The sequence below is a fragment of the Seriola dumerili genome, unplaced genomic scaffold (genome assembly GCF_002260705.1).
Source record: "Seriola dumerili isolate Sdu_G_001 unplaced genomic scaffold, Sdu_1.0 BDQW01000756.1, whole genome shotgun sequence".
Taxonomy (NCBI): Eukaryota; Metazoa; Chordata; class Actinopteri; order Carangiformes; family Carangidae; genus Seriola; species Seriola dumerili.
Genome location: NW_019175011.1, coordinates 321,508 through 347,359, shown reverse-complemented (window position 1 = coordinate 347,359; position 25,852 = coordinate 321,508). Strand labels below are relative to the sequence as shown.

Genomic DNA, 25,852 nt, shown 5'->3' with positions numbered 1-25,852 from the left:
TCATAATGAACAGAGGCTATCAGTGGCGGAAACATGTAGGACCAAACACAAAGCAGCCAAAGACGACCAATCACAGCTCTTTGTGGGCTCCGTGCAGACCAGACAAGTAGTCACATTTGTCAGGATGACTACAAAGCAAAGCAAAGTGCTATGAAAAATTGTGTTGTTGGCTCTGCCCATTGAGGGTTAATGAGATAATTTCTCCCTTCAGAGCAACTCTGCTTCAGAGGAATGTTTGTTTAACTATTATGAAACAAAACTAATAGTTCTTTGAAGTTTCAATGAGAGTAAAATTTAATAGACAATATCTCTGTCTTGGAGTGGAGCACAAGGGCAGTCATAGTTTAGAAAGCAGTGGCTACATCCATACATCACATAACCACATCTGTGAATAAATGCAGTCCTGTGAACTGTTGAGTTGACAAATTTATACTGTACAAACATGGACATACTTGTGCACTCATTAGTACACTCTGTTTACTTCCGACAAAAGCAAGTATGAATACAAGCACCACCCTAGTACATTGTTTTGTTACACACCTCACATTCCCTTCCATTGTATCAGGCTGTTACCTGTCTGGAAACATGTGGAATGAATCAATGCCAATTCATTCTGTCAACATGCACGCAAGAGAACATACATTACAATTCTTCCTGCATGTAAATGAGTTCTGCATCATCCCTGCCCTCACCACACAGGTGAGAATGGTGCACAAATGATGGATAATTTTTTGTGCTAATTTTGACCTTTTAGCACGCATTAGGCAGCATTAACAGCCCTCCCATTTCGAAAATAAAGCTCACTGAGTGATGACAAGCTCTGTAAAAGATCATTTAGTCAGTCCCTCTCTCAAAATCACTGCGTACCACAGAACAACTTTGTACCCTCGCCGAAAATCTGTGTCCCTCATTTGAAAGGTATGTGGCAACTTTCTACCACTTAAGCCCATTTGAAGTGCGGTCAGCTGCATCTAGGAGGTGAGAGGGGCGGACAAAGGCCTCCTCTGTCCTGTCCTCAGTGAAGATTTGGCTTTAATTTAGGTGAGAAGGATAGAAAGGCAGAAGCACCGGCCCACCCAACTCTAAAATGGAGGCTCCCCCGCAGTTGTTGTCCTTACAAAAACTAAAAGGAAAGAGTCTCATTCAGAGGCAGCGGTGCTGAACTTGAGCAGAGCCACTTTGCAGTTCACAGCTCATCTTTGCAATCAGAGGTTGTGTTAGTGCAGGACAGAGTTTCAGACTGATGTGGTGAGTAGACCTTTGTACAAGAATGGAAAAAGATGGGGTTTTTTCCTAAATCACCGGCTGTTAATGTTTTTATTAGCAGAGATTTTTAGGCTTTCAGTAATCACATCAGGTGAATTATAAATCAGTGATCCCCTCCTGACAGAATCTTTTAGCATATCGGAGACCAGCTTGCAGATTTGTACGGATACATAACAAAACAGAAATAGATTTTCAAGCCGAACAGTAAACAATACTACCTGATATACAAGCTGCAACTATTTCAAACATGAGCCAAAACTCAAAGCCTCTGGTTTGTGTTTTTTGTTTCACTCAGAATACTCTTGGTACATCAGTACAATATCTTGAGGGCTAATATACTTCACCTGTATGACTTTAACCCATTAACATTTATCATGTAAACCTGTTCGTACACAAGGCAGTTCTCTCACACACGCACACCCACAAACACGCACGCTTGCACACTCATACACCTGGCCATCTGCCAGCCTCTCCTATGGAGCAATGCGGTGTGAATTTAAGCACATAAATCAGCCAGGGTGGCAATTGAGCCAGAGACAGAGGAGGGTTTTTATTGGCCTCATAAAAACAGATGCAGAGGTATGTTTCTCTCACGTGTACTGATGGGTCGGCTCAACTCCCCCAAAGCCAGTTAGTGCACGTCCCGGCCTTAACAATTAGCTTGACATGGTAACCTACCGCTCAGACTGACAAGCCCATGTTGAGCTGCTGTAAAACAGGATGAAAGGCCCAGGAAGGCTCTGACATTCCAGCGTCACCGCAAATTTTAGGATAATTTGATTGTTTTTAATGCAGAAAGGGGCTCGTATTAGGTGTCTAGACAAATACTTGAATATATATGTTTTTTGATCACAAGCTCTGTGATCAGTTCGAAGCTGCTGGTGTTATTATGGTTTATTTGCATACCTTGTACTCATACTCCAACCCAGCCCTGTCGAAGTCTCCTTTTGAAAGGGCTCGTATGGAATGATTCATATGTTAATGGATCTTGGGTAATGCTTTTATTAGGACACTTGTTACTCTGTCAAAGGATTTTTGTCAAGATACAACAAGCCGCTGAATGACGATGATTTGATTTCACTTGACTTGCATTTATGTTTTAATCACCAGCTTGACACAAGAATAATAACATTTCATACAACACATCTAAGTGTTTTTGAGCAAAATAACGCTGGTGCTGTGCATGGGTGTTATCTACATGGGTGTGTGTGTGTGTGTGAGGTGGTTGCATGCGTCAGCGTTTGTGAATGCTCGTGTTTAGCCGGATATTCTCTTTATTTTTTCCTCGTGTGAGTCTGAACAAATATGGTTGTGTTGTGTTCCCGACACTGCAGCCCCGGAGGGAAGACTGTAACAGTGTAAGGCCTGAGGACTGGAATCCCCGAATCCCCGTGGGCATTTCCCCTGTGAGCAAATAACTCCACCCCCTTCACCACTCTACCACTACTACACATTTTTATAGACCATACACATTCTAGAGCTTATCATCTCCCAGCATGCACTTGTGTTTGCTATTTCTATATTTACATATCTATGAAGCAGGAAAGATTAATAGGAGCAACATGTGAATTTATCTTTCAAGTGCAGGGCTAATATTTGGATTCTGATCAGTTTTTGTTTGAAATATTGATAAGGTAAATATAGAATAGTAATGATACACTGTTTTATGCTCTGAGAAAACTTTAGATTTTAATTACATCTAATGTTGATAACTAGATTTTGTGATTAAGCCTAATTTTTGTATCGGAAAGTCTGAAAAAAATTAAGAGAAATCTTGTTGCGCGGTTCCACAAAACATATAGATTTGTTGTAATTGTGAGAATGAATGTAAATGATCTTCTGGTAAAGCACAGTGACCAAGTCCTTGCACACAACCAAAAGCATACACAAAGGTGAATTCAACATCTGACTCATGGAGTTTTAAATAGAAAATTTTCAAATTGTTTTATAGGATTTTTATTTTGCTCTTTACTATTACTGTTTCAACAGGTGAAACCGTCACCTCTGCCAAGCGAGTGGAACGGCAAGACGGAGAGCTGCATCCTCAACATCAACTCCACCATCTATGATGAGATCCAGCAAGAGATGAAGAGGGCCAAGGTTTCCCAGGCTCTGTTCGCTAAAGTGGCTGCCTCCAAGAGCCAGGTACCACAATACACACACGATAAACACCCAATACACACACGATAAACACCTCAGGGAGAAAGATTTACAGCAAAAAACCAAAGTCCTACTGCAAATATATCAGCTGTATAAAAACCGCATTGGTGTTTTCTTCGTCATCTGCTCTTCGGTCCGTGTCTTCTTCCAGAAAAGCACACTGACCGTTTCATTTCAAGGTTCAGGTGCATGCAGCATGAAAAGAGCGTTCTGTCTTTTTCCACCAGTGAAGTTCATCTTAAGAATCAGATGATACAATATTCAATAATAAATGCGCACGACATCATGAAATTCATGCAGTTAAATGAGGAGAAGTAGAAATCTATCCAACATGAAACCAAACTTGCCTCAGTGCATCACTGTGGTGATTAATCGACATAATGACACATGTCTTCTTTATTGTGGGTTTGGAGTTTAACAGTCGACAGTGTTTCAACACCAAACAAACCTGTTTATATTAGCTGCACTCAGTAAGGAGATCGGGGCCCCTGTTATCTTCTTCCAGAGAGCTGCGAGCTCACACAATACAAGCTTGTGTGTGGTGGAAACAGGGTATAAAAAAAAAAGAGAGAAACACACCACAAGTTTAACTCTTCATTAAAAGCAATTTAAAAATGTAGCACTAAGGAGTTATTATTAAAGGTTTTCATGTGTCTGTCGGAGGCAGAGTTGGGAAGATTTCCACAATTGTGCTTGATGAAGAAGATGGGGGGGAGAAATAGATCACCAAGGGCGGAATAATCTAGAAATATCTGCAAAGGCTTTATTTTTTTCTTGCTGATTAGGATGATTATACCCCCAGATAGCTTTGTTTTACCAAATTGCAGTTTGATGCACAAACCACTGTTTTTGTTAAGGAGTTCAAAGACTCCTGGGAAGGGTGGAGAAAGCGAAAAGGGGGAGAGCGAGGCGGTCGCAGCATTAACTCGAACATGTCTCTCTTCTCAAATGAAGGTTTGTCTGGGAACAGGTTTCCACCGTGCCTTCTCCACCTCCCTCCCATCTTTCTGTCTTGCCCCTCTACCTCTCTCGTTCCCCCCGATTTCTGCCTCTCTTTCACGTTCCATTCATGGCAGGCGGGTGTGAATGTGAATTGAGCAGCAGATAAGAAGTGTGCTAATTATGCCTGTGAAAGGGGGCCTGGGAGAGCACTTATCTCTGGCTCCATCTCGTAATGGGCGCTCCCCGGGCAGCTGGTCTCCCCCCTTACTACCCAGCCGGCATTGCCACATCTACCAGCACCGCCAGGCCAGCGGCTGCTCCTCCCCGTCAGGACCCCTGAACCCTGAAAATCAGAGACTAGCACCCAGTCTTCTGTTGCAGTTTCCTCAAAAAATCCACCATTGGCCTTATTTCTTTTTCTATTCAAAGTGGGACAAGATTGTAGTTTAACTTATTCCGTTTTATTCTGTGGGCAGAGAATTGTACAGATTTTGTTTTGTCTTTTGTAGACCGCAGTGCAGCTGTAACATTTTCTCAATTAATTGATTAGTTGACTGACAGAAAATTAATTGGAATCTATTTTTCTAATCAGTTAATCGCTTGAGTCACATTTCCAGCCTCTGAAATGTGAGCAGTTGCTGCTTTTATCATAATAAATTGGACGTTTCAGTTTTGGACTATTGGTCAAACAAAATAAGTAATTTGAATGTGTCTCTGACAAATTGTGATTGGCACTTTTCAAAATTTTCTCACCTTTTTATTGACAAAATAATTAATTTAGAAAATAACTGGCAGAGCAGTTTCCTCTGTCCACACTTTTTACTGATGTTTATAAAATGTCATACAATATCATTGTGTAACAGTCTCAAGTAGATGAGACGTCACTTGTTTTATTTTAGAAAAGATTTCCACAATATTGAAACCATCTTCCATTCCCAAGTGCCCCAAACAAAGAATAAACAATTGTGGAAGATTCCTTCAAGAATCCATATTTGGGGGAAGCGGCGTTATTGCTGTTCAGGTTTGCTATTCACGTCACACGATCTTTTCATGTGACTAGATCATTTCTGTCAGTAAAAGAAAATTTTGGCTGGGATACTCAGTGTTTAGTACAGCAGGTTTAATTGTTCATGAGCTCATTATAGTTTGAATCAGTCTGCTAGGAAGTTCAGCTAAGTGTATATTTAAATGCTCAACATCGTTACAAAAGCTTAGGTCCATAGAGGGCTGCATCCGTACAGGAAGAAAATAACCACCAACCAAGCCTTTGGGTAGAGTAGCGAGCAGAGACTGCTGGTACTGAGCTCGGTGTGCAGTGCAGTGCAGTGTGGATGTGGCTGGTGATGAGGATGGAGGATGGGCTGGACTGGCAGGATGCCCATATGGGGTCCAGGAAAATAATTGTGGGGGGAGGGTGGGGAAGAGGCCTCATCACGGAGGCTGGCGCTGTCCTGCCAGCTCGGTGTGCCGTTCAACCTCTACCTCTTCAGCTCAGCTTAGGATTTCCCAGCATGCTTACGCAAGCACAGGATCAGGTGACCAGGATCGGTATTGGTATTGGTCCCATATGTATGTGGGTGTGTTTGCATCATGTCGGGCTTCTTGTTGTATTTACCATTTGTGTGCAGCCTCATTCACAGAGCGACAGATCAGACGGTTTAGAAAGGAAGGAGAAAACCGATAGAGAACTGAGAGGAGAGAACTAAGAGAGATGTGGAGTTGAAGGAGGTCACCGGCAGCGGTGGTCCCCAGGGTAGAGGAGCAGTAAACAGGAGTTAACTGATTGGTGTATGCTCCACTGTGTGTATGCTGAGGTGTGTGTATATACTATATATAGATGTGTGTTTGTGTGTGTGTGTGTGTGTGTGTGTGCTTCTCTGCGCATCAGAAATGGGTTTATGTGCAGGCACATTTGAATGTGTGTGTTTGTGTGTGTTGGTGTGTATGTGTGTATGTGTGTTTGGGGGGGTTCCTGGAACGCAGCCATCCTGTCCTCTCTTAGGGCTCGTAACCACAGCAGGGCTCTGCCAGCCCTTAACTGCCCCACCTCCCACCCCTCCTCTCACATATTCAATGTTGCATTTCAATCACACTTTTACTGCCACATATTCAGAGTAGTAACTATAGAGCAGTGACTCTAACCCGAGCCATATTACTACTCTATCAGATTAATGCGCGCAGTCTGAGCGGACGTATTCCATGCCATGCAGTCCAGCCATTCTGATTCATTAGGACACGTATTACGTTTACTCTTTGATAAAATCAGAATCATTATTCATGATCCATCCTTCAATGATTCAAACTGATCGAATGCTCCAAGAACGCTCCATCTCCATTTAGCTTGAGGAGATGTCAGACTTGGAGAAAACAACTGCGTGCTACTGGTTCACATCCAGCGATGTCACTGCCAGAAGTAGCTATATTCGCCAAACAGCCCATTTCGTTTTAGCCTGCAGAGGTGCAAGCCATGATCTGGATAGCCTGGAGTTGATGTCAACGTTATTAACTGGCTCAGTAGGACTAGAGTGCTATCTAGCAAGCTAGTGTGCTTTGTTCTCATTCACGTTAATAGGGGAGGCTTGCTGTGTTGGCTAGCCTGGCAGAGAGGGCGGCTAATGTTCAGTTGAGCGATGGGAGGTTAGCCGACGGTGCGGTGGAGCAGCTTGGGGCCATTCCTTTGACATAACTTTTATGTCTAAACATCCCCGACACTTCCTGAGAGGAATTGCGCAATGGATGGAATCAGAGTCCCTGCTGTCATAAAACAAGCACCCTGGGAGCCCAGCGCACCGCAGGGCTCAAAGCCCTCCGACTCCTCATTGACCAGTAGAGTACAGAACGCAGTCACTGCCACCAACACTGCCCGCCCTCCCCATGTCTCTTTCTCTCTCTGTCTCTCTCTCACTCGCTCATTCTCCCCTGGAAGAGGCTACGCTAATTAGCCAGGCTCTAATGAGACAGAATGGCACTGATCTGGTCCGCCGCTGCGCCACCGGGGGGGGACGGGCAGGGGGCTGGTGCCAGTAAGGGTGAGGGGGAGCGGTGGGGGGAGGGGGATTGTGTATGCCATCTGTCACCCTGCACCCGCCTGGCACGGCAGTCCCTCGAGTGGAGGGTAGGGGTGGTGATGGTGGGGTGGGGTGGGGGGGAGGGTTGGAGTGAGTGCCTCGTTGGTCTGGAGAGGTGGGGGAGTGGGTGGAGGTGGGTACGGGTGGGGACACTGATACGAGTTGGAAGGGAGGGTGATAGAATAACTGCAACTGCTTCCTTCATGTTTTGAAAATGACTCATTTCCTGTTACGGGTGAGCGTGTTCAGTGGTCGTACGTCTTTTATGGGGGCTTGAACCCTTTTCTTACTTTTAATCTCAGATATTTAGCACATGACCCACCCAACCAGACCAAACCAACGACACACACACACACATAATACACACACACTGCCTGTATTACTGTGCTCCGGCCAATGGCTGCTTAATAAGAGGGGCAGATGGCTGACCTTTTGGGTGTCTGTTTCTAGATTGTGACCGTTCAGAGGTTTGTCTGTTTCTGAGGAGACACTTGAGGTCAGTACATTAGAAGTCATGTTTTGCATGAAGAGTGTACAAATGGTGTTAAATGACATCATGGGATAGTAAAATTGATACAGTGAAGATGTTATCAGATCCGTTTTAATGTGTTGGCGCTGTGTGTGTTCAGCTGCACGGTGCAATTTTGCACCACTTCTCATAAGTTTTACTCTCTGTGCTGTGGCAGGGCAGCCATCAAGACGTCTTCATTTTTTTTGTCTGTGGACTCACAGTTCCCCACAACGCTCTCTCCCTCAAATTAGGCAGATCAGAGAGAGCATATCACAACCCCTAGGGATCTAAAAGGGCCGTGACTGGTTATTAATTGATTTATTTATTTATCTCCTGTGCCTGCTTGGTTATTAGGTTGCCATGGGAAACAGGCTAGGCCAGATCCTCTCTATTATTAAAGACACAATTTCTTGAACTGGAGACCCAGCTGTCTGAATAATTAATTTAGCGAATGAATTATCTTGCAAACAGTTAAGTCTTCCCCTCCCTCTGAAATGAGCCTTTCTCTTATTGTTTAATGGACAGTGGAATTCCCACCAGCCTGTTTTCTCTCCACTGCCTGTTTCATCGAACCCTCCTCCTCTTAGCAGGAGCATGGGGTCTCACTGAGCATGCCCAGAGCACTTTGTGTCTCTCCTGCCATCCCTCTCACTTACGCCTTACATGCCACCTCTCACCCCATCTGTCTCCAATTGCACAACTCACTCTCTCCTCCTCGCCTACCTCCTACCCTGCAGACCCAACGAGGATTCTGCCCTGACTGTCATGCCTCCAAATTGTCTCTTAGTCATCACCTCTAGAGCAATAATACATGACAAATTTTCTCTGCTGAGGAGCAGGTGTTTACTAGTTAACTGAACTAGCACTTCTTGAATAGGATGCTAGCCCTATCTGAGCAGATCGGTCTCCTAACCAGTGTGTACCCTGCTAGTGGTGTGCCTAACCTTACTAGTCCTTACACCTTGCTAGCTTGTTAACAGATGGTACTTCTTTCCATGTGACAGGCACAGTATTTTGCTAGTGTTTTCTTTCCTACAAATGTTAGCTAGCTAACCCTCTCCCACTGTCTCCACTTCTCCTGACAGACCACACAGGGCTTGTTCTGAGGCCCATTCTCGCTAATCTGATCAGGCAGGCAAATACGCCGGGAAAAGCGCTTTAATGATCCCCCTAATTACCTCAAGTCAATACCAACTGTATTATTAGACTCGGGGAAAATATTCCATTAGGGTGCCCCCCGTGGGAGTCCCCCCTGTGCGCGCTGATGTCACGCGCTGCGCGCCCCCTACGCTTGTAATTAATTTTATTTACACACGCAGGAATGCACAAGGTCGCACCTGCAGCCCGGAGCCGCCCGACTCGGCCCGCCTAATCAGATCTGTCATAATTACCATTCTGCATGCTTCTGACACACGCCGGGAAATATTTCAATTTAACTACAGCCACTAGCTCCGGCAGATGCAGTCTGAGAGAGAGAGAGTGTGTCTGTGTAAAGTGTGTGCATACAGGAGTGTGTGTGTGTGTGTGTGTGTGTGTGTGTGTGTGTGTGTGTGTGTGAGTCAGGGGGAATTGCATGGGGAGATATTAGGACCTATCCAAGTACTCATGCTGGTGCTTGTGTGCACTTGGTTTTGCTAGCATTATTTTCTCTCCCTCTGTCTTTCACAGTCTCCTCTCTCTGCCCTTATCTCTCCCTCTCTCTTTCTCTCTCTAAGGAACACTGCCTCTCCATCCACATCATTCTCACTACATCACATTCTTCAGTCACTACTTTTACAATGTACTGCGGAAACTGAGCATAAAGAACGACACATAAACTGCCTTTTTACCAACGTACAGAGAGACATTTGAGATTGTGTGTTTACTTTTCTGCCACTTACGTAAATATTCTATTTGAGGTACAAGATGAATTTCACACAGATATAGTGCTGAATAAACCACTGCTTATTGAAGAATTTTATTTCAAAATACTTTTTGGGGATGAAAATTTGTTCAGTTTCATTAGTATCTGAAGCAAAGTTGTAGGCCAATTAAGAACACTTATTTAGCTGACATAGACAATTTGCAGGTTCTCCGCTATTTCAATCCCTAATTCAATAAGATCAGTCATGATTTATCAGCTTAATTATGCTTTGATATTAGCAATTAAACCCCAGCTTTGAATTAAATCTCAATCAAGCTCTTATAATTGATGGAATCAGACTCCATGTAGGTGCTTTCTGTGTTTGTAATGTTGCTGCCGTTGTTGTTTATCTCTAGTTCATCTTCAGCGTGTTTGTTGTCTTCTGTGCATTCATCCTCCATCTGCCTCAGCAGTAGCGAACAGAAAAAGATTATAAACAAGAGGTAAATTTGTGGTGGGAGAACAGTGTTTGAACATTGTGTGTAGCTGTGCAGACGGTGTTGGTACCCAAATATCAGCCCACCACCAGGCTAAACCAGATTACGCTGCAATTTCAACAATACTAATATTTGATACAAAGAGGCATATGTACTGTAGCATCATCAGTCACTCTGATTTTCAGCCATTTTGTACACATACACAATCTCAAGTGCTTTACTGGACAAAGAGAACAAAATTTCACTAATATGTAATATAAATTGATATTTACAGTCATTCTTTTATTTTATCTTTTTATGAGATAAAATATGTCGCTAACAAATGTTTTTTTTTTTAGTACTTTGGACAAATACTGAGTGTAACATTAATACATTATTGCAGTCTAATTTTGTAGATATGCAAATGTTCTGTTGACCCAACACCAGCGTGGTTGCACTGGGGAACCTCCAAGTTGCACTATTGTTGCTGTGTTATGTGCAGTTGTGTGTGAGGAAGGACTTTGCTGAAAAAGAACAAAACGTGGTTAAAAAAAAAAAAAAAAAATGTAACCACACAGATGTTTAATGAGCTCAATTTTAGATGGACTGGTCATTTGCCTTTGGTTATTCTTTATGCTCCATCTGCCTTTATTTGGTTGCTCGAAAATTCCCTGCACACTTTATTGGTTCGCCAGCCATGACGTAAACGGCAGCACAGAACTGGTCGGTATTGTTTCTGAGAGCAAGTGCTGACACAGAGAGGGCCATTTCCTGCACAGTCATGCCTTGCCTCCACAATGTGTGTCGTGTTAGCTGTCAGTCTGTTATTGTTGTCAACTCGCTTATTGTATCTGCAGAGGTCGCGACCCCTCTTCAGACAACGTTCACTGTTTGGCTAAGACTTCTCCATGTCGCAGCTCGAATAGAGATAATTGTTTGGCATGTATGATTCAGACTGGCAAATTTCTCTCCTAAAGCTCAGCCACTGACATTCACACAAAAGAGGATAGTGACACAATCTGGCAATGACAATCTGGAAAGCATCCACTCTGACAAGACATCAGAGTCATATCAACATGATTTAATAATAATAAAAAAAAAATATAAGATTTTTTTAAGGCACGTTTCAAATGATTTAGATGACTCAGTTTTTAATCCTCAGAAGCTTTCCATAAGAGAGGAGCAGCTTCACATTTGTACATATGAGAACTAGAAATTTCATCATCCATTTTTGTGGCTACAAATCCAACCATCCGTAGAGCCTGTCATTTCAAAAAGATGTCCGTTTCATCCATCTGTTTTGTAGTCTGCCTCCTTGTGAGTGCTCAGGACCAGCGTGTGAATTGGAATCAGATGGTGAGGTTACGAAAATTCAACTCTTTGATCACCATATGGTGAACAGCCTTACATACAGTGTAAACAAAGTAGTATATTTTTAGAAAAATGTTAATTTATTTCCTTTATCTGTAACTAATTCTTTTTTTTTTTTTTCTTTCTAACCATGTGAAATATTTAATGTCCTCAATCCATCTGTTGTGTCGTGTGTTCTTTTCTGTTCTGGTGTTGTCCAGCCATGATCCTGAGGGTGGAGATGGTAAGAGAGGCGAGCTTGTTAATTGCAGGGTCACTAGTTTGAATCCACAGAATTAATGGAAATGAGTATAGGTGTATTTTTTTCCATAGCACTAAGCTATTTCAGAGGCTCAGTAGCATTGACATGATCCTCCTCAAAACATAAGTCAACGATAGGACATGGAGACTATGTAGAGCCCAGATTTTAAATACAAGGTGGAGCATGTTTAAAAAAAAAAAAAAATAAAAAAGTCAGTAATCTTCTTTTCAGTAACGCGAGATAAATTAGTATTTTCTGATCTTGCAAAGCCATTTTTCCTGCACAAACCTTCTCCTCACTGGGCTCTGAAGTGAATGAAAGAATGCAAACATGATTACTTTGGGTATATAATGAATGCACAGTTCAGTAATCTTCTCCTTTCCTGCACCGAGACAAATTTCTATGTTAAGATCTCGCTAGCAGACATTGTTAGTGGAAGCCTTGTCCTGGCCGTGATCATCCCTATCACACAGTGAAAGAAAGAATAAAAACATGATTAGTTTGGATATATAATGAATGCACAGCTTAACCTTATGCATTCATTTACCGTGCCAGTGGTGCTACGATAATCAATGTTTCTGTTTCTATATGAACCATAAAATAATTCCTTCCCATCATGCATTGATCGGACCACCAGAACGCCTCCATAGTGGAGGGTAAATTTGGATTAAGGTGTAATAGTTGACAGGCTTTTTTGGGACTTTGGCTCACCTGACCCGTTATCTGCACAAAGACAATTGAATAAAGACACTAACAGACAAATAAACAGGACTTTGTGGCGTAATGGCTGGTCTATTAGGAGGGCACAGGGTTTTTTTGTCTTGCCCATCATAGCCGTGCTTCCAGTTGCCAATGCTGTTCAATTAGGCCACTGACCCCATTTCTATTGCCCTATCTTCCTCACAGTATGCCAAAGACAAATTGTACAGTCACTCATAGCAGTTCTGTTCTGACTTCCCCCCCCCCCCCCCAAAAAAAAAAAAAAAAGAGAAAGAAATCTGGCCCCCGAATTGTGCAGTCAATTATTGCTTATTGTTGCGGGAGATTCGCATATGCCCGAGCATCAGGAACGTTTCGAGACTCCTCTGTCGTCAGCAGATGGGCGTCCACCTCAGCGTAATGTATTTACAGCACAGCACACGTTTTACCTTGTGGGGTGAATGTGCACGTGCAGCCGCTGGTTTGGCTTGCTCAGGGAGAGAAACAGGTTTGGACATACCGTGTTATCGGCTGCATTTATCTGCATAGTGTTGTCTGCCAGTGCTGGGCCTCTGCCAGGTTCAAGGAGGAGGAAAGACAATAATGCATTGTCTCCCCTCTACTTTTAGTTCTCTCCCTTGTTCAGACAGAGGAGAGGTTTGTGTCGCTGCCCTCGAATCTGCTCTGTCCTCCAACCAGTCAGCTACAACAATGGCCGCAATCATTTCTTCATCTGTGATTTTCTTTTCTTTCTTTTTTTTTTTCTTCTTCTTCTTTTTGTTTTTTGATGTGTCACTTTAGCCTATTCATACAAATGATTCTCAATATACTCACATAGCCTGTTTCTGGGTTTGAAACCAAGCCATTAATTTTGGTCACACAGTAACCCGAGGAAGGAGGGGGAAAAAACTCAAATGGCAAATTGATGGACATCTGTTGGCTTATTTTATTTATTTATTTTTGCGGTGGCCGAGGTCAGCCTGATGGGGCTGATAACAAGCAAATGAGATTAGAGAGAAGGTGTTGGCCAGGCCGTGTGACAGTCCTGTCTGTCTGTCTGTCTGTCTGTCTGTCTGTCTGTCTACTGTCCCTGTCTCACAGCAAGGGCCAGTTGTTCATCAGTGTTCCTCTTGAGCTTCCGTGTTGGGGGTGTTTGCCGCAGTAGTTTGGTGGTGAATGGGTGAATGGGTGGGTGGGTTGGGTGGTGAATACCATGCTGTTCTCTGACAGAGCGGGCCTATGCTCTCATTGGCAGCTTGTGACTGCAGCACTCACATACACGGTGTACCGCACTGCATAGCTGGATGAATCTTGCGCATGAATTCAACTATTGTGTTGCGAGGAAAATATTTTTATCAGAACACCCGGCTGCTATTTATACCAGGACCATACAATGGTCTGCTGAAGAGTTTATTACCCTTTTAATTTGGCACCTTATGACCCCAGAGTCCCACAAGCCTCTGGTCAGATCTGTGTCTGCTGTAAAACAAGAAAAGGCTGGTGGTTCTTGATTGCTAGTCCCGTTGTTTGAAACTAATTATTAATTAAGCAGTGATGACCCAGAGGCAGCGGATTATTGTGCAATATTGTCACAGGTGTGTGCCAACATAGCAAGATAATCCTATGCCTGTCGGTACTTATTGCTTCGATGAACCTGTTTGCAGCATCTGTGAGTTCAACTGAGAGATGTTTTTCACATCAAAATAAACTGCCTCTCCAGTAATCTAGGTTGGGGGAGAATGCATCGGTTTACTTCAGTAGGTCGATTTAAAAGCTTATCGGCATTTGTTTCTGGTCTAAATGTCCTTAAATGTGTAGTGAATGTAAATGTGCAGTAAATGTGATTCCCACCACAGCCTCACCAGGTTTCTCCAGCAGTTTCCTTGGGGATGTCATGCTGTGATCTGTCAAATAAACAATTCTGTCGTGCAGAAATGTGCTTTTTAGAAATAAAAAAATAAAAAACACTTGACAGTTACTAATATCATTAACATCACTAATATTATCACTGTTAGACTCGCAGGCCTATTAGGAGCTGTAGATTATTTCTTCTATAGAACATTTCAGTATCACACTTTGATCAAACAGTTAATGCCGTTAACTGCAGAGACGAGTCAAGCCTTTGTGTCATGACAGGAACTGAAGTGGTTTGTTGAACTTTTAATGAAATTGTTTTTCATTATTTGCTCAGTAAAGTTTTTTTTTTTTTAAGTCTTACCTTAAAAAGCAGCTAACCCATGTCTAAGATATTAAGAAACTTTTTGTGCACTATAATGGTCTAAATTAGGGCTGTAATTATTCTGATTACAAATTGATCTGCTCTTCATTGTCATAATTAATTGATTTACTTAATCAAAGTAATTTTTTTTTAAATAGCTGTAAGTATTTGCATCCTGGCTTTCTGAACGTGCTTTAAGATTTTTATTTGTGAGGGTTGCACTTTGATGATTCTCGTTCCCTTTGAGTTCGAATGCTCTTGTTTAAAGTCACTGTGAAATTAAAGTAATATAATGTCAGGTGATATGATGATAAGTGATAACAAACAAAGGCAGAAACGTCTGAGGAGTTGGAAACAGCTAATGTTTGGCTTTTTTTCTCGACAATTGATTAACTTTTGACAACACATCTTCTGTCGTGTAATAGATAATAGATTACATGGTCAGTCAACCAAACGTTTCAACACGTCCTGTTTTCACCAGAGATTAAATTCTGTGACGGACACAGGACAAAAAAAACAAAGTTTAAATATGAGTGGAGGGATTTCTCACCACTAGGGCGGCAAACAGACTCACTTCTTTTATATCATTGGCTTCTGAAGTTTGTCTGACTAACATGTTAGCAAACATACTTACACATGCAGCAGCAACATGAGCATTGTGACCACTTCTAAACCAGACTGTCATTAACTTGCTGGCTTTCTGTCGCTTCATGCTGGACACTCAGCTTTAACTCAGCTGGTCTGACATTGTTTGCAGGAAGCGGCTGCATGTTGTTTTGTGCAGAGTGGGTTGATGAGAGGTGTGAGACCTCAACCATGCAGTCCTGCTGCAGTGCTGCTATCTTTATATATATATCAAACAAAATCTGTTGTATAGGTTACTGCTGTTTGATAATCATCCACCTCGTCAGTCAGTCTTTCTTGTAGTCTGTTTGCTACGGCCGCAGCATTTTGCAGCCACAAGTGTTAAACGGTGACATGAGAAAATTTCTTGACTGTGTTGTGAAACACATTGAGTGTATACTGTAGTCAGTGTTGGCCAGAAGCTAGGCCTGTTCTGAACTACCTGTTCTATTTATTTATAGAGAGCCCTTAATGATCTTCAACACAACACAGAGTACACTGCATTGAAGAGCCCTAGATTTTTGTTTTCTGGACCGTGTTGGAACACTTTAGCGGCAGGGGCAGCAAGTTCCATGATCCAATCAAGAGCGGTTGGTGCTTGTCAGCTGCGGTGGAGAGCCTCAACAAATTACATTAAACAATAAAGAGGAAAACAGATTTGCAACAGTATGGTAATATCAGCCGAGTGCAGGAATGTTGAACCTAAAATCCTGTTGATTTAGTCATTCTTAGGAAAGAATACTCACATATAAGTAAGTTCATACTGCTTCAAGTTTTAGAAGAATTAACTTTTATGCATTGGCTGTTTCATTTTATTAAGTTTAGTGGCAACAACTGAGTCAAAGTGTTAACTTCTCTCTCTCTCTCTCGCTCTCTTTCTGTGTCTCACCATCTCTGTCTCTCTTACCTCTCTCTCCCCCCGCTGCCTCTGGCTGGTCTGTGGAAGCAATGCAATTAGACAAACACAAACAAAGCTCTTGAAACTGCCATGGAAAATGCTGACTGTCCACTGTCCACAGAGCTGGCCAGGAGCAGCGCTAACTGCTGTTTGACATACGTCACATTAAAAAAACACCTTCTTCTGTTGGGAGCTACATGTCAGCTCAGAAACTGTAGAAATGATCAAACAACACACAGCAAAGTGGAACGCCACACAAACGAACACTCACACTTGTGAACTAATAACTCTGTACTTTATTTCATTAAATGGACTTCCTGGCATTGAAATGGAGTTCACGTCGTGCCTTTGTTTGATTGGCTCTGCTACTTTGGGTTTAATCCTGCTGGTTTGGGGAGTGTTTGAGTTGGATTACTCCATCGTTGGGCCGGGGTACTGTTTCCCTGGCTTTGACAAGATGGTGTGTGGTGGTTTTGTGCGCGTCTGTTTGTGTGTTTGTGTTTTGTTGTGTGTGTGTGTGTGTGTGCATGTGCGTGTGTGTGTTCTCCCTCACTACCGAATCAGCTGAAACCACAGACAGCCCAACTGGAGCAGCGTCCAAATCCCTCTGCATGCAAATTAAAAACGCAACAATAAACGTGGCAAAGGAACAAGGTGGGCACGCAAGCTTGCTAGCTTTATGGCCCCCTCTTCCCGCTCTCCTCCCTGTCTCTCTCTCTCTTTATGTCTCTCTCTCTTTCTCCCCCTCTCGGCTTCCTCCAAAACCCCTCCTGGGTTTGATGTGGCTTATGGGAGGAGTTGGAACAGGGGACAACCAAACTGCTGAGTTATCTCTTGCATGCAGTGTGGCGTCGTGGCTCTGCCCTCTGTGTGTGTGCATGTGTGTGTGTCTGTGTGCGGACCAGCAGCGCGGTGTAATCCTGTGGAAATGAAAGGTGCTGCCGCGCACTGGCCGGGAGATTACAGCGCCGCTCTGTCACTCTGCCAGGATAGACTACCCGGCTGAGCGAGTAGCCCTCTGTAACACACACACACACACACACTCGCACACCTCACTGCTCCTCTTTGACGCTGCGTTTCCTCCGCGCTGGTTGCACTCCCCAGCCGTCCCTCCTTCTTCATCCACTCTTGTCCCTTTACAGCTCTGTTGTAGCTTCACTACAGCTTCATCCCACCTCACCCCCCCCCACTCCTCTTCACTCTCCCACACAGCTCTACAGTGTGTTATTTCCTTTCATTCTTACTCACACGCACACACACACACACACACACTCACACAAATTGGCCTGCTGAGGTTTGGATCGTCACGTCTGAGCCTGGGTGACCACGTCACTCATCCCCTGCAGAGCCCTTCTGTCTGTGTCGCCGTGAATCCACAATTTGTCACAAACACACATTTGAATCGTGTAAGTGTGAGATGTTTCTATTAACTGTATTTATTCAATAACATCTCAGTCTAATGTTTTTCTCCTTCTCTCATCTACAACCTTAAACATTACTCGAATCAGACTTTTAAAAAGGAAAGTACAGAAATAAAAGAGGAGGCCGTATAGTTTGAATCTAGGGCTGCAAGTAACGACCGTTTTCATTATTGTTTAATATGTCCATTATTTTCTTGGTTGACAGATTTTGTCTAAAAAATGATAGAAGATATTGAAAAGTGAAGATTGAAAAACTAATTTAAAAAATGATCTGTCTAATTTTGATTAATTCATTCATCCATTTTGTTTCAACTCTATTCATCACATTTTAATTATAAATATCTATATGATTGTGTCAGATATACTCAAAATCACATTTAGGTAACAAGTCATGTTACACGTAACATCACATCAGAAACAAGTTTTTACACACGTCAAACAAAAACTGTAGAAACTCCTGATCGTGATCAGACAGAGAGTTTTCTTGTGATTGTTGCTTTAAACAACAACATCTTCATCACATTATAAACACACTGACAGAAGTTGGTTTTACATCAGTTGTACTGCAGCTTCTGTGACACATAAACAATATAAAGTATAAAACATTCTGCCTCTTGTGCTGCACTTTCAGTAATCTGTCAGTGTCGCTCTGAATCAGCTGTCCAGGTGGCTCTCGTTGCCTTAATCACATGAATCCTTTCAGGTTGCAGTCGTCCCATCCTCTTCCTCAGCTCTGTCTTTCATGGCCCTCTGCTGGAATGTTTCAAACATGGGAGTCACTTGCTTCCTCCCAAGGGTGCTGCTCAATATGCGAGTGTGTGTTTCTCGTCACGTTAAATTGTTCCTTCCTGCTGTGTAGCTTGACCTTGGCTAATTCTCATCTTCATCTTCAGCTGTGGCAGAGAAACACGCTAACCGCAGGTGCAGCTATTGTGAAATAATGAGGTGTTTAGTGCGTGTAGCTTTACTTTTTTATTTGGATTTATTTTAGTGCTGGTGGTGTTTTTGCACAACAGTATTTTTCATTCATTTCAGTGACTTAAATCACTTGAAATGGTGTCATGGGATCGTTTTCATCGCGGCACTTTGATGCTTCCCTGAGGAGCAACTTTGTTATGTTACTTATATCTATTTTAACACCAAAAGAAGCAGGTTTAATAATCACAGGTAAAGCACTGTCAGACTGGGTGACTGTAGGAACCGGTTTCCGTACTGTCTGGTGAAAGATCTTAGAGGCAGCAGTCCAACATTAAACAACACATAATTCATTATTTTGACAGGTGCACATGTTTGAGCCTGAAGACCATGTTTTACTGACCTCTACTCTCTCTCTCTCTCTGCTGTTTCTCTCCGTCTCTCTCCCTCTCTCTAATCTTCCCTGCAGGGTTGGCTCTGTGAGCTGCTTCGCTGGAAGGAGGACCCGTCTCCGGAGAACCGGACGCTCTGGGAGAACCTCTCCATGATCCGACGCTTCCTGAGCCTCTCGCAGGCCGAACGCGACGCCATCTACGAGCAGGAGAGCAGCGCCGGGCAACAGCACCACAACGAGCGGCCGTCGCACCTGATGCACGTTTCCACTGACCAGCTACAGGTGAGCAAGAGACAAACAAAATGTAATGTAGGTGTGTGTGTGTGTGTGTGTGTGTGAGTGTGAGACTTTGTTTTTAAAATGCACAGATTTTCTCAGAAAACACTGTTAATGTGTTAAAACATAAAAACATGACCACACACGTAAACATGCACAGATACAAACAACATATGAACAAATATGTCCCGGGCAAAAAGAAATGCACATGTTCATTTTCATAAATGCAGATCTACATGTGGGAAACACATTTGAACTTTAAGGAAATTCTGACTAAATCATTAATCAATAAGTCAAGAAAATAATCAGAAAACTTGTGTTGCTGTGTACAGGGTGTGTGTGAGACAGAAACACTCTCCTGATGACATTCTGCTCACTGTAGTTTTGCATTTTTTCCTACTTTTTACTAAAGTGCTGTATCAAAAACAAAGTAACCAAAAACCCCCCCCCCCCCCCCCCCCTTCATTTAATCTTAACTAATTTTCAAGGAATTTGTAATAAACAACACTTAGGAATTTTTATGAACCCTTGTTAATTAGAAACACAGCAACACTTAAAAGTTCCTACTTTTCAGCACGAGCTGGAACGATATCATTAGCCTGAACTTATTTAACAAAGCTGCTTTATAAGAGACATCTGGCAGATGAATAGAAAATAACACACAGGCTCGGTTAACGGTCGAAATATCTTAATGAAGTACAATAATACTTCTATTAAAAGTCTGAGCCACAGCTGAATGTTTGATTAGTTATTTGGTTACTTGGAGACATGGCCAGTGTTTCACAAAGGCTGCCATTTACTAGATATAAATAAGGTAATAGGATTTCTTTTACAAATCAATTTCAGCAGCAGATATGGAATGAGGGAATTTTGTGCATACTTTGCATGCAAACAGAAATGGCTGTAGATAAATAAAATAAGATTATTTCTGATTTAATGTTGCATTCTACATTGTCCATAAGAGACCAGTGTTCAAATATTTTGTGCCTGTCCTTCACTAACGCGACACATTAGCCAAATTAGCTCACATTTGCTCAACAAGAACTATCATAGCTCAGTATATTGGTACTGTAAAATCACATCTTTGGGTGCATTTATGCAGCTGGCAAACAGAGTCCCTGTAAAGTGCTGTTTTGCAAACTTCATTATGAAACACCTATTCTACAGTGTCTGACTCAGAAATGAAAATAAAAGAGCACCCATTTTGCAGGGTCAATAGGGACCACGAGTTGCCCACTCACTCCCTCTCCAACCACACAATGAGACATTTTACGAGTAATGTGTCATGTGTTTACACTAACGGGATTCTGACGGCAGAGTGAAAGCCATCGATAGCATTCTCACACTGCGGCAAATCAGCCAGACCATCGCAACGTGAATTGTGCACAGGGAGCTTGTTTATCACTGCCTGGCAATAGAGCCTGATAAGCAGCAGAGGCTATAATAGAGAGGCCAGTTTCCCTGTGAATTCCCTCTGTGTGTAGGCCTGATTGTGTCTTTGGTGTGTGTGTGTGTGTGTGTGTGTAGCTGTGTGTGTGTTTGTAGCTGTATGTGTGTGTGTGTGTGTGTGTAGCTGTGTGTGTTGCTGATGCCTCTACCCCCACAATGAGAGACACAATCTCCCACTACCAAAAAAGGAGAAAAAAAAATCATATCTGCAGAACTGATTACATTCAATGAGATATTACATGGAAAATTCCTCCAACCAAGTGCCTGTTCTATACACAGCGGGCCCATTTTTCCTCACAACTCAATTGATTTTAATGAAAGGCCTTATTAAGGCGCCGATAAGTGTTCACTGATAACATCCCCGTCTGCTTTCTCTTCCCCTTTTTTTTTTTCCCACTGCAGGCTCAGCCGCCCCAGTCACAGCAGCAGCACCAGCACCAGCCCTCCCTGTCCCTGCAGCACCCCTCCCAACCCCTCTTGTCCCAGCAGCCTTTGCAGCAACAGCAGCCCACCACCGGCCCCCGGTTGCCGCCGCGCCAACCCTCCACCGCTTCTCCGGCCGAGACGGAGGACGAGGGCAGCCGCGGAGGGAGCATCAAGTCCCGCACCGGTGGAGGGAAGATCTCCCTGGAGGCTCTGGGCATCCTGCAGAGCTTCATCCAGGACGTGGGCCTGTATCCCGACGAGGAGGCCATCCACACCCTGTCGGCCCAGCTGGACCTGCCCAAGCTCACCATCATCAAGTTCTTCCAGAACCAGCGCTTCTACGTCAATCACCCAGCCAAGGGGCCCAAGGAGCCCAGCAACAACAACAACAGCACCGCGGCCACCACCAACACCAACAGCAGCAGCGGCAGCAGCCCGGCCTTCGAGGAGGAGCTGACGGACTTCAGGGAGAGCGGGGAGCTGCTGAAGGAGCTGGACGAGAGCACGCAGACCAACAACACCATCTTCTCCATCAAGATCGAGGAGCAGCTGGGCCGAGGCGCCGAGGCCCAGTCAGAGTCGGAGCACGAGGCCAAGGAGTAGGACTCTCCCCGTCTGAATCCATACTGAGAGTTTTCTTGTGCACACACAGACTGATGACTGTGCTAAATGTAACGCTCTGGCCGACACAGAACCACCGCACTGCAAATAAAGAAAAGTAGTGTTTTTAATGAATACAGCGCACAGACTGTATGAGGAGTGTTTATATATACTGTATCAGACTGACAGGCTATGTGAAGTGAGTGTTCACACACTGGAAAGCCCATTTCAGACTCAAGTACTACTTTTTGGATTTTGTAAAACTTGTATTATTCACTGTAAAGACTGATGCATCATTTAAATAATCTGCACAAAAAATTATTCTAAGTATGTTGCCGTGGATATTTGCTGACTGCACTCACTCTATGTCTGTTGTTTTACACTGACTTTACTTTATCTTTTTGAGCTACTGATTATATTTAAAAAGAAAAAAAGTCCCCCTGGAGTTTGCTAGGACTTTGATAGGTGTTTACGTATGTGATGTTTAACTGGAATTTTTTAAAAAATAAAATAGCAAATGAAATCGAGGACCAAGTGGTTGACAAGGCCTTAATCATGAGGTATCAAGTCTGGAGCCTGCTGGCAGATTAGTTATTCTTTTAAAAAGCGCATAAAGTGATTATGGATCACTCCAACCTCTGGAACGTGATCACCCAGCCCAGGTGCATCTCCAAGAATAGCTCAGTCTTTACATATTTGTTAGGGAGGAAATATAAATATATATATAGACATATATTGTAACTGTAAAAAAAAAAAAAAAAAATACAGTCTTAAAGAAACTATGCCAACAAATGCCTTGTACTATACGGCACTGCCGATGTTAGATTATTTTGCAAAACCTTTGTCACTGTAACTTTCTGAATTGCCACACAGTTAGAAATGTGAATTACACCATGTTTATGTTGTCCGACATTATTTATTTGCAGTTCATGCAGTGTTTTTCTGATGTAATTACTTTTTGAAAAAGTTTTATGTTGCGTAGCGCTTTTTTTAAATTCCACCGATCTTTTTTCTATTTATAAATGTAATTTCGATGGGCAGTAAAAACAAAAAGTGTCTTAAACGTTTTAAATGGAGAAATGTGCTTTAAAGGTTGCCTATAATAAGTGCTGTATGTCGAGCAACTCATGCTACAAGCTTCACGATTAATGTTGTATGCAATTTTTACTATCATGCAAATAAGCTTAGGTAAAATGACTAACCTATAGAACACCTTAGAAAGAAAAACATATGCAATCTGTGTGAAAATCGATGTCTGCGATGTGTCTTCCTTTGGTTAACAATCCAATTCAAAAAGCTATTCCTGTATAAATATCCTGTATAAAAGTGTTTCTTTTTTATGAGTTTATTTCAATGAGAACACCAGTTATTTTGTTACGACTGACTGTTTTATAAGTGTTTCTCGGTTCCTTTCTTCAGAAATGTTCTAACTAGAAGTGGTTATTGATTGTTAATTACACAATTAAACTGTTTGTATTGTACCACAGATTTCTTGGCATTAACTTGACCAGACTCTTTTGACACCAGAGAGGTTTGTTTGTTTGTTTTTTTTCTTCTCTCTCCTCTGGAAACAAAAGATGAAACAATGTGAATTGTTTTAAAAAAAAAAAAAAACAAAACCTCCTGCTGAGATCTCAACTCCAGTTACTGACTCATTCAGCCGCAGTCACTGAACACGTTATTTGTAATAACTGTAAATATCACATCTTATGAATCATTGATTGTTTATTATTGTAAATATATTTGAAGTTTGTGCAAGAGCTCACCGTGCAAAAATTGAAATCAGCGTTCTTGTCGTGCCTCTTCCTCTCGAACCGACTGTACCTGGGCTCTCCTACTGCATCTTCACGTCTACTGCTGAGTGTAACCTGGAGCACCTGTGAAACCTGAAATAAATAAATGTTGGGTGTGAACACCTGTAATAACGAACGCCCTCCGCAGGGAGTTAAGATATAAAACAGCACAGGTGTCCTGACCTCACTGTGAACCCCAGGTGAGGCCAGGTGTCTGCACCTTTAGGAAATTACCCTCACCTGTTAACACCCTGAGATGTGTGCCAGCCAGTCTGAGCTGGTTCCCTTGATGTTCTGCTCTTTTTTTTTTGTTTCTTTTTCTTTATTTTTTTTTTAAAAACATGAATAAAAAGCCAGAGTGTAACATTGTGTGTGTTCAGAGGGAAACAACGTGTCAGACGCTCTTGGTTCGGGGGGGGGGGGGTTCATCATTGTGTTAAAGGTGGAAAGTGAAGAGATTAAAAAAAAAAAGAAAGAAACACCACAAAGTAGCGAGACACCATTAAGCTTCATTATTTCCAGATTTTGACATTACAAGTGACTTATTCACTGACAAACAGAGGTGAAGGCACCAACAAACAACAGGAACTCCACCATAATACTCCTCCTCATTATCACTGTTTTCATAAGGATCAGCCATGTTTGCCTCCGCCTTAGAAAAGGTTTTTCCACACAGATGGCTAATGCTTTTCTATAACAGTGGTTCTCCGTCTTGGAGGTGGTCACAAGATTTTTTTTTTTTGTCAAAGGATTTCTGGGAAAGAAATAATAAAAAAAAAAAAAAAAAAAAAACACTGTCCACAAAAATAGCTGTAGAAAAAAAAAAAAAGGAAAAAGTTTGCAGCAGCTTCGTTTCAGTGGATCACAAGTTGAAAAGGTTGACGATCGCTGTTTCCTCACAGCAGCAGAGCAGCTCCAGCTCTGCTGCTTGAACGGCGGAGCTTCACCACGGGTGGGTATCATGGGTGATTGCTCAGAGAAGACTGGCAAGCGCAGAACAGTTTTTAAAATTCTGTCTCCATTAGGCTGTTCGCTGGCTCTCTACAGCATCAAACACTTCAAAGACTTTCCCAGATGTCAAAATAGAAATCATAATTAACAACAAGAATGGTGACTGATGAATCACTGACTCTCTTACCCCGGGCTTCTTATTTAAAAAAAAAAAAAAAAAAATTAGCAGGCTACACAAGATAAGTTTCTCAGAAAGCATTCAAACTGGAGATGATGCCACGTTGTGCTGCGGTGCGCCATGTTTGGGAAAGAAAAAAAACCTAAGCAGATACAGAATCTTCTTGTGATATTTGTAGAAACTCTCAAAGTCAGAGCAAATAAAGAGTTTCCACATGAAGGTTTGTGAGGGGCCGGCTGAGGCAGGGTGGAGTCACTGAGGTTTCACTTTAACCCTCTGAGACTCACACATACTTATTTTTAAAAGGAGGCACCCACCTGTAAGATGCAAATAGTCAGAGGATGTGAATATATAATGATAATAATAATACCACTTTATTTGTAGAGCACTTTTCAATACAAGTAAAGTGTTTCACATGAGTCAATTATAAAACATCCAAACAAGTCAAAGTAAAATGTAGATGAAATTAAAAAGACATCACGCAGTGTGAGTGAGTCTGCGAGTCTGATCTCCTCTGGCAACTTGTTCCAAAGTTTAGGGGCCCTGACAGCACAGACCTGTCTCCTTTGGTTTTTCAGCCTAGACCCTGGAAGCTCAGAAATAGCCTATAGGGAGGGGCCGGCCCAAACCGGCCCAGGCCAGGCCTTAAAACTAATTAAAAGAATTTTAAAATCAGTCCTAAAAATAAATGGGCAGCCAGTGAAGAGACGCTGATGTGAACACATTATTCGGAGTCAGGAGCCGAGCTGCGGCATTCAGAACTAACTGTGGGCGGTGGATTGATCTCTGACTGAGACAGACATATGAATATATCATATATACAAACATTTCATATAATCCAGGCATTACTTAGATTTAAAGTGAACTAATCACGGGTGGTAACAGTTTAAAGAACAAATTATGGGTGTTTGACCTTTTTAAAATCAGATACTTTCCATGAGTGAATTGGCAGAACTGCAATATGAAAATAATTCACTTTAAACAAGTGATACTTTGAATTATCACTGATGTGTCAGGAGCATTTTAATGTTGTAGCTGGTCGACACTGATCTCTGATCTTATTTTAATGCAACATGTTTTCTACGCCTGTCATATGTTTGGTTTGTAAAATCTTAATCTGTAAAGTGACTGA

General features: G+C 42.4%; 1 protein-coding gene across 8 annotated transcripts in view; it reads left to right on the top strand.

Moving 5' to 3' along the window:
* Nucleotides 1-23,942, top strand: part of LOC111236905 (DNA-binding protein SATB1-like) — a 62,319-nt gene extending 38,377 nt beyond the window's left edge. For 5 of the 8 annotated variants that reach the window (XM_022765809.1, XM_022765811.1, XM_022765812.1 and 2 more), the window contains 4 exons: nt 2,601-2,672; nt 3,247-3,411; nt 19,123-19,329; nt 21,175-23,942. In XM_022765809.1, the coding sequence (XP_022621530.1) occupies nt 2,601-2,672; nt 3,247-3,411; nt 19,123-19,329; nt 21,175-21,801 (1,071 nt within the window). In that variant the 3' untranslated portion in view covers nt 21,802-23,942. The remainder of the gene's footprint in view (nt 1-2,600; nt 2,673-3,246; nt 3,412-19,122; nt 19,330-21,174) is intronic. The other 3 variants (XM_022765814.1, XM_022765813.1, XM_022765810.1) reach the window with 2 other exon arrangements.
* The last annotated feature ends 1,910 nt before the right edge of the window (nt 23,943-25,852 follow it).